The 13,960-nt window shown below is 40.5% G+C and overlaps 1 protein-coding gene across 1 annotated transcript in view; it reads left to right on the forward strand.

Annotated features, from left to right (window-relative positions):
- The first annotated feature begins 1,824 nt into the window (after window positions 1-1,824).
- The window catches only part of LOC137475767 (cytosolic phospholipase A2 epsilon-like), a 35,269-nt gene continuing 23,133 nt past the window's right edge, over window positions 1,825-13,960 (forward strand). Inside the window, exons 1-3 of the mRNA XM_068193438.1 lie at window positions 1,825-1,962; window positions 3,161-3,275; window positions 5,021-5,093. Of these exons, the coding sequence (XP_068049539.1) occupies window positions 3,249-3,275; window positions 5,021-5,093 (100 nt within the window). The 5' untranslated portion in view covers window positions 1,825-1,962; window positions 3,161-3,248. The remainder of the gene's footprint in view (window positions 1,963-3,160; window positions 3,276-5,020; window positions 5,094-13,960) is intronic.

Here is a 13,960-nt window from a genome sequence, read left to right on the forward strand (position 1 = left end):
TCATTATAGTTGTCAAAGTCTTCCCATGACTGCAAAGTTCTGGGCATTTCAGCAGCTTTGGAAATTCTGCAGGCTCTGAGGAACTCTGGTGCAGTTTCAATTCTCATCTGTTGTTCCTTGTTGGAAATATTTTTGTCAGGATTAGAAACTCTGTTTGATTTTGCCTGTGAACTTTTTCAGTGATGGTGAGCACCTGCTCCTTCCTGGTTTTACCAGCCTCATACTGGTTGGAAAACACATATTTCTGAGACAATGGAAATAGCTCTCTGTAGATGTCTTGTACAGCCTGCTTTACCTTTTGTATGTCGCATCTCAGAATCTATGGTGCACCCTAAAATCTCAGATGATCTGAAGGAAACCAGAAAAGGTAGCTTCTCAGGCACTGGCATGGTGTCTCATATGTTCAATTACTTTTGTCCCAAGAGCCAGTTCTGGCACTACTATTAGATTTTCTTCAAGCAGAGGCACTCGACAGCCAATGTCTGGGACGGGCTCTCTCCAGCTCCATGCCTCACAGCACTTCCTGTGGAGAAAATTCCTGCAGAGAGAACCCATGGGTAGGAGAGGTGACAGCGGCCTAGAGATTGGCCCATCCTTTTCCTTCCTTGTACTAAGCTGAGCTAGTGAACACATTTTTTGTTGGGTAAAACACCTCTTTTTTTTGTAAACTTTTGTTATTAATATTTCTGCTGTTACTGTGTGTTTTTTATCCCTCTGTTTTTTGCTTTCAGTAAATTGTTATCTCAACCGATAGATCTCTCCTTTTGTCCCTCCCTTACCGGATGGGAGCGGGGAGAAGGGGTGTCTTATTTGGAGTTTAATTGCTGGCTGGTGTTACACCACCAGCAGTCATTCCCTACCTCAGCTGAGCACTGCTGTGTTTGCTCTGCATGGCCAGCTTTTGGTAGCAGAGCCCTACAAGGGTGGCCTATGTGAGAAGCTGCCAGAAGCTTCCCCTTCTCCAGCAGAGTCAATGCCAGCTGGCTCCAAGACTCACCCACCTCTGGCCAGGGCCGAGCCCATGGGCAGCTGTACTGCCTCCGGGATAATGCATTTAAAAACTGGAAAAAACCCTGTGCAGCATCAATTGCAGTGGGAGAGAGGAGTGAGAGCATGTGGGAAACAGGCCTGCAGATACAAAGAGAGAAGAGGTGCTCTAACTTTGGAGTTGAGATTCCCCTGATGCCTGTGCTAAGCAATTGTTAAATAACTATTTAACTGGCTGTCCAGTGACCATGGTGAAGCAGGCTGTCCTTCTCAGCCCTTGTTGGCCCATGGTGAAGCAGATATTCACCTACAATCCCTGGAGAACCCCACATGGAGCCTGAAGGAGGATGTCATACCATGGGAAGCCTGTGACAGAGCAGGTCCCGGCAGGACCTGTGGGCCCATGGAAAAAGGAGTCCACACTGGAACAGGTTTGCTGGCAGGGACCACGCTGGAAGGGTGTGTTTCTGTGGGACTGCACCCCAATGGAAAGGACCCACACTGGAGCAGTTTGTGATGAACTGCTCCCTCTGGGAAGGACTCAGGTTGGACAAGTTCATGGAGGACTGTTTTCTGTGGAAGAGACCCCACACTGGAGAAAGGGAAGCTGCTGGGGTGGAGGAGGTACCAAAAATCAGGAGCAAAATAAAGCCCAAGAAGGGAGGGGTAGGGAAAAGATGTCTTATGATTTAAGTTTTGTTTCTCATTATCCTACTCATTATCCTACTCTGATTTGATTTGTAATAAATTAGGCTTATTTCCCCAAGATGAGTCTGTTTTGACTTTGTAATAATTGGTGAGTGATTTCTCCCTGCCCTTATCTCAACCCACTTGCCTTTCATTAAGTTTTCCCTCCCCCATCCAGCTGAAATGGATGGGGTGTGCATGATAAAGTGATTTTCGTGGGCACCTGCTATCCAGCCAAGATCAAACAACCACAGCTTCTCAGTGTTGCTTGGTTGTGTTTTATTGAGGGTTTGGGGGTTTTTTTGGTTGTGGCTTTTTTTTTTTTGTGCTTTTTTTTTGTTTTTGTGTTCTTTTTGTGTGTGTGTGTGTGTGTGTTTTTGTGGATTTTTTCTGGGGGGGTATGGGAGGGGAAGGGTTTACCTAAGGGGAAAACATATTTTTCCATAGTCTGGCTATTAACAGGTGCTCCTTGCCTCTCGTCATCATCATGTCCTTCCTCTGGACTTGCTTCAACAGGTCCATATCTTTCCAGTGCTGGGGCACAGCACTGTAGGTGGGGTCTCACAAGAGCAGAGGGGCTGAATCCCCTCCTTCAACCTGTAGGCCACATTTCTTTAGAAGCTTCTGTATCTCTTTAATTGAAAGGTTATTGAGGGTAGATTCCTAATCCTAAAATGGTGGCTTACTTAAGTAATTTTCATTCAGAGAAAAGTTGTAAGGTCAGAAATGACCCTATTGTATATTTTCCTGACCTGACGGTGGAAGGGGAAGACAGGTTGTGGCTGCTCTGAGCATATTGTATCACCTCCCGCAGTTCTGAAGAGGTGGTTTCATATTGGATGTCTGGGCATGTTAGTAGCTGGACCCATACAATGGCTATTGATCTGCTGCTGCACAATCTTCTGCCAGAAATTTGAAGACTTTGGTGTCATTTTGGATGACACTGCATTGTGTTTAAAATATCAAGATGTTAACATTTAAGAGGAATCAATGTGTGCCTTGAAGTTTTATGTTTGTGGAAGTCTTCTGAAAGCAGGAAATTTATATCCCACTAACAAATATACAAATTAAATTGGGGAAACATCTACCAGTAAGCAACTTCAGCCCCTCTATCTCCAAGAAAATGAAAGTAAATGCAATTTGGTTGAAGAAAAGGCCTTCTAAAGTTATTTCATTTATGATTCTTTTGTTTGCTGATTGAGTTGCTGTGTGCCTACATGTAGCTACTATTATCTTCTCTGCTTTGTTGATTCCTGAAGCTTCTAGAACATAGATATCCATATATTAGTGTTGTGTGTTATCACCCCCTTATCTTGAATTGCTGATAACTCTTGGCACTTTGGTGTGTACAGCCTTCCCCAAACACACACCTCTGGTATTTAGCTATCAAATAAACCCAGCAAACTCCCTCCCCTTTTCTTCTCATACTTTCCCTTTCATGCAATGAAGAAGGTGGGGCTTAGATAAACCACTTGCTCCTCAGCAGGTTTGAAGAGGTAGTTTGTGAATCACAATTGTTGCCTCTGACAGTGAAGTGACAATCCATCTCTGACTTGTATGCAGCTGGGAGCAGGATGGGCTCATACTGGAGTGCTCGTGAGGTACGGATGTGAAAACTCGGAGCTGAAAATGGCCTGGGATGGGTTTGTGGCTGGGATTCTGGTGGGGAGAAGATGACTTGTGAACTCTTTTTTCTAATTTCTTGTATGTATTTACTTATTTATGTAAGGATGACTTATACCTTTGCTGGTGTTAGTTGCCTTGTGGAGGCACTCTTGGTAGTGAAGTTCAGCCACAGTGTGTGATTCACATGGAGGCTGGGAACCATTCTGAAGTGCCTCACAGGAGCTTTCTGTGAATTTGGGATGAATCTGTGGTTTGACTCAAGCATTATGTAAGCTGTGGTCTTTCACAGTGCAGCATCTGCCAGTTGGGTCTATAAACATACATGGTGTCCAGGTAGCTGTGCTAGCAGCCACCTGGTAATGATGCACATAGGGGGGGAGTCACTGCCTAAAAACAGTAATTAATAGTGATAGTCTTAGTTTTATATTTGTCCATGACTGATGCACAAAAAAATCATGATCTCTCCCAGAAGTTGGGGGGGTGGTGTGGTGTGTGTCTTTTTTGTTTGTTTGTTTGATGGAACATAAGTGGGAGGGAAAGCCCTAAAACAGTCTGTTGGGTTCCTGGGAATGAACATACTCTGTCTCCTTCTCAGTTCTGAAATTAATCTTCAGTTTGCTATGAACAAGTTATTTGATTATTCTGTGCCCTGCTTCCCTGGTTGTATAATGGAGATTATAGAGCTTCTCTCCGTATACATGGATATGTATTGAGATAAATGTGCATTGATGCTTGCAGATCTCAAATGGGGCATCCCCATGGCTTAAGAAATAACACATGTGCATGTCTAACCAATCTGGTCAAAGTAACACTAAGCATCTACAAATTCATCTTTTTGAACAGAACCTGGCAATGGTCTTTGTGTGGAAAGTGTGCATAGAAAGCAAGGACAGAGACTGTCCTCTCTGCTCTTCCCCTTTCCCTTAACCACTGAAAGAGCATCAAGAGTAAAAGTAGAGGCTTCTTAGAGATAGGGGGATGAGGGGAGACTTTTTCCACCCAGAACCTAAACCCAGACAGATGACATTAAAACATGCCTTCTCTTTTGGAGTTAGACATAAAAAAACAGACCAAAATCAGCTTATCATAATTTAAGAGTGATAGGAGAATTTGTAACTTGTCACCTGGATCAATTCCTAACTGGAAAAAGGAGAGGAGTGACATAACTCCCTTAAGGAATGCAGTGGAGTCACTTTGCAAGCAGAGAAAGGGAGAGGAACTAGGAAATGCTTTCAGTGAAGCAATAGCTAAAGTTTCAGGTACTAAAATCTGCAAGAATTAATGACTGTTTTGAGTCAGATCTGTTATTTTCCTTTCCTTCTGCATTTGACTTTTCAGCTATTGATCCTTCTGCAAATATCTAGTATCTGGTTTGAGTAGGAAGTTTTGTTAACATCTCTTCCAAAGCTGTTTTCTGGCATCTGCTTTTTCATGTTGCGCTGCATTGTGCTGATGGTGCCTCACTCACCAGACAGTGCCACAAAAAGTTATTTCTTCTGTCAATGACATATATACACAGCAGAATATTCCCTCAATTTTTTCCATTTTTAATACTCTATATAGACGTGATTTTAAGTTCCAAAGGAATGCAAGCAGTTCATCTTTCAATTTTGCTGCATGGCTTTGAAAATTGCAAAAGGAATTTGTGAGAGAGCATGTTTTATGAAGCATAAACAATTTAAAATTAATACAGGTAATAAACTTTTTCATTTTTCTGCAGAGTGATGAATGCCCCTGCTGTTCATTCTTTGTGAAAATCATAAGAATGAAAAATCTGAGAAAAGCAGATATGTGTGAGTATCACAGTTTTTCTTTGCACTTTTTAGTAGTTCAGGTCTGAAAGCAGAGAACATGTGCTTGCTACTGGCACTGTAACTGGTATCTGTGTATGAAGTGACACCATGGTTTCAAATATTGATGCATATTTGAATTTGGACTATGCTTTGAATACAGTTTTATAGAAACAATACCTTTTGGTTTATAGCATGTTACTGTTATTAGCGGAAATAGCAAATGTCTACTGTGGTGAACTGTAAAGTACCTTAACTGTTAACAAGGTTCAGAGCCAGACTGATGAACAAATTCAGGTGTTAATTCTCAGTTGCAGTTTTTGAATTTCTTTTTGCTTAAAAGAAAAAAAGTAGAAGGAGCATTATATATCTTATTGTCAAACAACTTCTTTTTCTGTCAAAATTGCACTGAAATGTATTAGAAGTAGACTTTTCAATATAAACAAGTACCTTTGAAATGTTCCCGAGGACTTGGAATGGGTGAAAGTGGAAGTGAAGCGAGAAAAATCTCAGCTGTTACTCAGGTAGGAGAAACAAAGCTCAATATCTCAAATATCTGACTCAGAAAGAACAAGTCTGGAAGTAAATATAAACCTTTGAGTATCGAATAAGACCAAGTGAACACAGCAAGTATATTTGCCTCCATGGAGATTCCTATTAAATTCTTGCATTTCTGCCATTGTATCCAGCACAGGGATATTGCCTTTTATTGAAAACAGCAAATCTTTAGAAAAAAGTGAAAGGATGTTTCAATTCCCTCTTTGTCATTTCTATCTTCGCTGAACAGTTTTCTGTCATGTTACCACCCCCAGGGAATTTTTAAGCTGCCCTGACAGGCAATAGCATCAAGACAACCACCTGCAGAGCTGATAACCAAACATGTGCCACTGGCCTTAAAATCAGGGATGTTTCTTTCTTTCTAAGAATTTTATAATGGTTAGAAAATATTATATTTACATTCTGATGTATGAAGAACTTCCAGAAATCCATAGTTATTTATCTTAGCTGCTTATCTTTTATTAGTCTTTATCCTTTATCTTCATTTTAAGCAGATGATTGATTACCTGACTTCAGGTTTGAAGCTGTAACACTGGAGATTTGCTTCCAAAGCCAGATGTGGAAGAAGGTCTTTGCTAGAAAGAGTCAGAAGAAGCAGTGCAAGGTGACAGGGCCTTAGAGGAGCTGCTTTATCCATTCCCCATTCCAGTTGCCTTTATTGTGTGCAAGAGAGCACCATGTTTTATTTTCTCTCTGAGAATCAGGACCAAGTTACAGCAGAGAGTCAGTAAGTTTTTATCTCTCCTGTGCATGTATGCTCTCTCAGAACAAATAATTTTGTTAGTGGAGCCATGCCACATGGTGTGATACACACAGCACAAGAAATGAAACGGTTAAAAAGCATTACATTGAATGAGAAAACCAGTGTGAGAGTGTAGTACACTTCTTCATGTGGCTCACATTTATTTGTTTTAATTATTATTTCTGTACAATTTAAAGTTGTTAAGAGAGACAGAGATGAGGACTGAGAGTTGAAAGATGGCACAGAAATAATTCCAGCTGCAAAGAGCCATTGGTGCTCTGCTGGAGTCAGAATCTGGTTTTGGAAGGCTGCCTGTCAAGCATAAGTACACTTTGCTTTCCTAATGGGCCCTCTTTGTGCAGAGGGACTGCTACCTGCTGTATCCACGTCTTGTACATGGACATATAACAGAGGACTTAATTTTTTATTATGGGTTAGCTGTAGCAATCACCGATAATCACGCTATTGACCTTTTCCCTGTGTATCAGACAAAAGGTTGTGTTTGTACATAGTGTAAGTGTAATAACAAGGATTAGGCTACTAATATGCGTTAAATTCTGTTAGGAATAAGGCTTGCTTATGAACCAGGAGGAATTGCTCGCTAATTATGAAGGTTATCAGGTAACTATAATCCAAGTAGTACATATAATGAAGACATAGCTGTTGCAACTTCTAGGCATGTTTGAATTTGGCTAAATTTTCCCAGTGAATATTTAAAAGAATAGTGATACCAGACCAGTCCAAAATCTCATTTGAATTGAGAACATGTCCCCAGAACTGGCTTATAATAAATGCTTCGGGGTATGACAAACACTGAACCATGCTTTTCCCTGCCCCACTTTTCTAAGAAGTCTGTGGTTCTTGAGGTCTGTGGCTGAGAGATCTGGCTTCTGAGTCAACAGTAGTGTTTGCATTTAATTGTCATACCTCAAATTATTCGCTTCTGGAGGCCATTAAGGGATCTTATTTTGATACTTGTCATCTCACTTTTCTCTGGACAGGAACCCAGGTACTCATTTTCAGTTTCACAGGAAAACACCATTCCCAGTTTCAGGATGTTATTCTTCGTGGAGGTCTATATGGTTATATTGCTATCTAAACAGTTACAGACATTTCTTTTTTCTCTTTGCCTTGCATGGGCAGCAGATACACCTACATGAGAAAACCTTGTCCTTTTCAGGCTGCTGTGAAAAGGCTTTTTTTGCATATTAGATATGTCAGCTCTTACACCAAGACAACTGCCCCCTTGTATTTATCTCAAGAATTGCAGAATGCTAATCATTATATGACTGCCTCTATCTCTGGCTTTAAAACAGAGACAGCTTTGTGGCTGTCACAAATCTTCATAAATACATCCAGCATTTCTCCAAAATCTGCCTGGAGGATGCAATTTCTTTGCAACTGTCCAACAGGGCCTACCTGTGGCACCAGCAAAATGGGGAGTCACTGAAAGCATCAGGAACAAAAGTCACAAGCTGAGGTGCCTGGGCTCTCCAAGTTCTTGTTTTCCAAAAGCTAGTCCACCAGACAAGATCACTGGAAGAGGGCATAGTTTTTCTGTTCATGTCCCATAGTTATTTCACAGGAGCCAACTTTATGCCAGGCTCTGCATTTCCACCATTTAACCATGGCACAGTTACTTTCTGGAGAGACTTGTCTGCCAGCCAAGTACCACTGCATTTCACCCCATATGCTGCTTATAACAAGAGCTGGATGGGTGTTGTGTAGATTCCCAGAGCAGATCTTGTTTTCAGCGTGGCTGCCCAGACCTGCCTTATTGTGTACAGTCCCACTGGAGCACACCCAGCACTCACTGATCCCAGAGGCTGCCACTGCAGTCACAGCAGGCCATGGGCTGGCACAGCTGGCAAATCTGGTTTCATGTGGCCCTTTTCTCAGTAGCTGGGTTCACTGATCTTCCAGGAGATAAAATTTCTTCTACACTGCAAATTGGCATCTATGGAAGAGAAACCTGTTTGCTTCATGGGCTACAAGTAAAATATAAATGTAACATTTTCTACATATCTGTATTTAACAGAAATACTCTATTCAGAAGACAAAAAATGTCTTTAGAATTGGTGACACATCCTAATTGGTATTTAGAAAAGTCTTAGACTACAAAATGTTTTTCCTGGAATAGTCTACAGCTACTTTTTATGTTTGTTTTCTTTAGTATGAATAGATAATCTCAATCAGCATTCTCAATAGATAAAGCTTTAGGTTTCTCATTAGCTATAGTATTACATCTGAGCATGTTGCTATGCAATTTCATAGCAAGCTCACAATGCTATACTGCCTATTGATTTTAAAAGTTGGAAGGTAGTAGCACTAATGTTTTTCCTTATATCACCTAAACCTTGTGTAACACATCAAAATAACAAAACCCCTTTTAATGCCATGATCTCCAAAGGAAACTGGTGTGGAAAGGACTGATTGAAGTTATGATCACAACATGCTGTGTATATTTCCTTTTACTTTACCTCTGACTGTAGCACCAGTGTGAGAGGGTAGCAGCAGTCTTTGTGCAAAGAGGGCACTCAGACAACGTGGGCAGTGCCAACAGGCAGCTGCCTGGTCTGGTCACTACTAATGGCACACTCACTTTAGGGTGAAATTGCATCCCGTGGTCATTGATGTTTGCAATGGTTAAGAATAATCCTGGGATGTAGTCCTTTTAAAAAGAGGATTAGTGTCTTTTTAGGGCACTTAATTTAGGTTCCTGATGTCACTGCCTCCTCAGACAGGCTGATTTTGCATTAATGGAGAGAAAGACTAAAAGAGCCCAAGACAAATGCTTGGCAAGAAGAATCTGCACAAGGACAGAGAAGTCATTATGTGGATAACTGCCAAGTTGCAACAAATCCTGTAAACAGGGATTTCCTAACTGGTTAAGAAACTGAAACAGGTATAAAACCAGCCAGTAATCACAAGAAGATCCTCCCTGTGATGTCATATCCCGGAGCGGGGCTTTTTTACTGTAATTGTAAGCTGATTAGATCAAGTTCAAGAGCTAATTGCATAACTACTGAGGTACCTGTTGAAATGGAGGCCTAGTCTTAACTGATGTTTGTATAAAGTCAAAACCACAGTTAATAATAGGAGTAACAAATGAATGGATAATGTCAGTGAATATTACATGAATCAGTTTCATAGCTGTATTTTTTAACAACTCTGTTCCTTTCTATTCAGTCTTCTTTTTGGTTTCACCCACTCATTCAAACCAAGACTGCTCATGCTCTTCCTCAGTTCATTGTTACCAAATACATACATAAACTAGTTTCCCTCAGGTTACCTGTTTTGTATTCTCTAATCTAGAAGATTAATTCCTTTTTTCAAGTCTTTTGTGGCCATGATGAAGTGTAGTGTATATTGTATTATATACAATTTTACTGGACTGTATTTAATGGTAAATAGTGTGGAGACAAAAAGCCTCCTCTGTGCCTTGATAGCAGCATAAGCTGCCACTAAAAAGGACAACGCTATTTATAATCAAGGAGATCCTTACTTGCTCTGCAGACCTCCTTACAGCTGTGGAAATAATTGCTTCTCTTCTGCTAGGTATCAGTGGGTTGTACGTAGGTGTACACACATCTTCTTGCAGCCATGCTGGCTTCTGCATGTTTCTGTGTGCAAGAACAGAAAGTTGTTCTGGTGGTCAAAGGTATTGCGTGTGATGCTCCTGCATGGCTTCCTTTAGATTCTTGGTGTAGTCTTAAAGCAGAAGAGTTTCTCACAACCATAGTTCCTCATTTCCAAAGCCAGGGCTTCAGCAAGGACACCAGGAGCCTCATAGAGGCATTAGGAAGTTGAACTGATTTACTGACTGAGAGACTGTTGAAAGTAAAGAACCTTAGGTAAATGGTATGCTCATCTCTGTCTCAAAAGGAAAGGTGAAATCAGCTACTGTTCTCTAATACTGTACCAGTGCAGATGGCACTGCATCTTGTCCTTCCTTGAACAGGTATGAACTTCAAGGACTGTTGTGATGGTACACTGTGTGTTCCTAGTAGGCTTCATTATCACCTTTAATGGGGGCTTTTAGTTAACAAGTGGTTGAAACAGCTTTCAAAATATTTTATAATATTTTAAAATGTCAAAACCTGTTTTAAAACAGGTTTGAAAGGGTGGAGGCAATGGAAATGAACAAGGGAGAAGCTTGGGTGGAGAAGAGAGGCTGGAATGAGTAGGTGGTGATGGCAGCAATGTAGAACCACATGGTGCTTTGAGAGGACACAAGTCCATGTGGTGATTCAAGATCCTTCACTCTTCCTCTGCCATTTGGCTTTCAGAGTTAAAAGACAGTGGCAGACTCTGCTCAGGAAGTACCTTTCTAGTTTGCACTCAGAAAACAGATAATTATGAAGAAGTGTGTTCTTTGATTTCTGAATAGGATTTCTGTTTACATATTTCCTTGGGCTGAGCTGAGTAACACCTTCTCACCATTTAAGAAAATGAGTGGAGCATTGCCTTTTCCCATGCTTATAGTCTCCCATATCTTTGAAATTTTTGTACCTTGGAATTTTTGATCATCCTTTATAAGGGCCATAGTTTTCTCTATATCCTGCTTACTGTTGCACAATTGTGTATTGAGTTCAGGATCAAAATATACTTTGCTTGACACTAAACATTAACCACAAATTGATTATCAATAAACCTGTGTTGATGGTACTATTACTTGCTATTTGGACATTCAAAGAATTAATAAATAACAGATATTGATAATTCAGTTATTCAATTATTATATCTATTGATAATTTATAAATAACAGAAGATTGATAACAAAGACTTACTCATTACAGGAATTGCTTCAGGATTTTTTGAGATATTTGTTTGATGGGCTGTCGTGGTTTAGAAATGGTACTTCCCAATTTAGTGCTCCCACTAAGACTCTCCCAACAAAATGCCACTTGCTTCTCCCGCTGGGTAGGCTGGAGAGGAGACTTAGAGTCAAAAATGGTAAAGATTATGGGTTGAGATAAAAACAATTTACTGGGAACAGCAATGAGATAAGAAAGGAAGCAGTAACAGTAACAATATTAATGAAGAGAATCCCTTCTCCCATCTCCTAGCAATAACCTCTGGGTCCTGGCCATGCCCCGTCCTGGCTACTGCAGAAATTAACCCTGTTCTGGCCGGAACCAGGACTCAGGACAAAGGTACAACTTCTCATGTTTGGTATTTTGTTATAAAAAATATATTTAAATACATTTTTGTTCATTGAATCCCAATAGATTTTTTTCCACCTCAGTACCTGTCTTGGTTGTTCTGGTTTCAACATAAACAGCAGCATCTGCAGTTCATCCAGTTATGCATTATGCAGTGTGACTGACATCTGTCATTAGGGATTCGTTCTTTCTCTGCTCTCTGAGCAGGGACACATTTTGTTTTATGCATCTGTCTCTCTTAGTACCCTTACCAATGGACGTGGATGAACGCTGCTGAGGTGATTGGTACGATAAAAGCACAATAAGGCCTGCGGTATGTCTTGGTCACTGTGGAGGCTTTGAACACCTGGAATACTGCCTGGGAAAGCCTTGCCCACAGGCAAGATTCTCAGAGCTAGAGGTCCTCCATCAGTGATGCTCTCTGGAGTTTTGGACAACCTGTTTGCTGAACAGAGGACACTGTAGATAAGGACCAAGAACCCAGATGTGATTTGCTATTATGTGGCAGGCCAGTGCAAAGTAGAGAGGCTGCATTTGACAAGGCTGTGATAGTTTGCACTGCTGAGAAGATATATGCAAATGTTCCCATGGGACTACGGCTCCTCTCTTGGGCACTTTGTATGACTGTACTCTCAGCAGGAGACAATAAAGTAGTGCTGCAGTAAGTTGCCAGTGAAGGTTAAAAGTACGATTCACTCCCAAATTTTGGTGCTATTGTTTGCAGCGTATTCTGCAGTTAAATTGACAATAGTTCTGAATACATTCCTGACAAAGGTGCTCATCTTTTCTTACTTATTTAGGACCAATCTTGACCAAGAATGCCTTGTCAGGGGCATTTCTGAGTCAAAATAATGATGCTTAAGGAAAGAAAAAGTTTTAGCTAAACTTTTTAAACAATTTTGTTTCTATTCCCTCTTTGGGTGAACAACATTCTTGTGATCACTTTCTGAAGAAAGAAAATTTGTGAGTGTTGATTTAGTCATTCAGCTCTTTCTGGTATTGATTTTGTTCCCACTCCTGTTTTTTTTGAAATCCAAAGCATTTGTGTGTACTGCTTGCAGCCTGTTTCCAAATCTTTTTCTATGATGTTTTCTTCTCATAGTGGTTTCTTTAGATGCATTAACTACCCTCTGTATCTACATCAACAGTGTTGCTGTCTGGCCAAGACTTAGTTTTGGCTAGTTTATTTTTAAAAGGGAATGAAAGAACCTTCTTAAAAATCTTAGCTAGCGATAGAGCTGAGATTGCACCACATTATCACCCCAAGATGGTCTACGGTGGAACAAAGAAAATCTGACTGTTTGATTGACCTCTTTTCAAAAATATACAACATTTTGAGTCTTACTGGCTGATTATCTGAGGGTGGGAGAAGTGAAAAAGTGGGAATGCTTTTAAAAAGTCTAAAAAAGGGTAAGCCTATGGAAATGCATGATTTGTAGTTAAGCTGTGCATAGGCTTCTCTGCATTACGTTGTGTTGCTTTTTGTGTGGTTTCATTTTGATGATTGTATTGTGATAGTACCTGGAGACTCTATGTATGGATTTAGGCCTTGTTCCTCAGACACTGTACCTGTTTAGAATGAAAAGGTGGCAACACTTCCAAGGAACTTAGAGTCTTATTTCATATGTGTCAAAGAAGGAGGTTTGGAGTCGTTTTGGAGACAGCACCCACCTATCTGGTAATTGATCCCTTGGGCTGGTGTACTATACAAACCTGTCCTATCACTTCTTTCCCTGATAGTCAACCCTGGCAGGGAAATGGCTTAGCTGTTTTCCATGGACTATAACTGACATGACATGATTATCCTGTTTTGTGCCTACCAGCATAAACACGGAAATTACGTGGCAGCATTTCCATGGGACACCTTATAGGTTCACCTGGGCTGGTCCTCATCTCTTGAAGCAGAATGAAATTTAGCTTATCTATCACTGTTTCATACATGTCTAAGTACTAGAACAGTCTGAAGTGAGTTACCTAAAAAATTTATAAAATCTCTCTTACCAGCGCTAATCCTCTAGGAGCTGGAGCAGTCTTCTAATTTTTGCCTCTGTTCATAAAGAGAAACAGATCATTATCCTCTTTGTGTCAATCATTTGGACATTAGAGAACTGATTATTTAACAAAAGTTTTGTTATTGTTTGATTAGCAAACTCAAGTCTTTCAGCTCTTTCTCATATTCCAGGCTGCCTAAGTCGAGCCTCTTCAATTTGGGTATGTTTAATAGCTGGTAAGAGTTAAAGCATTTTATGGTGGAGAGAGGAAAAGAGTGAAAGAGAATGCAACATGGAAGACACTGAGCATCCACATGTTCCTTTCCAGGGCTAAAAGTGTATGCAAAAGGATCTCAGTGCTAAATTTCATCACCTACACTTATGTTTAACATTGTATATTTGGGATCTGGTCCA

The sequence above is a fragment of the Anomalospiza imberbis genome, chromosome 6 (genome assembly GCF_031753505.1).
Source record: "Anomalospiza imberbis isolate Cuckoo-Finch-1a 21T00152 chromosome 6, ASM3175350v1, whole genome shotgun sequence".
Lineage (NCBI taxonomy): Eukaryota > Metazoa > Chordata > Aves > Passeriformes > Viduidae > Anomalospiza > Anomalospiza imberbis.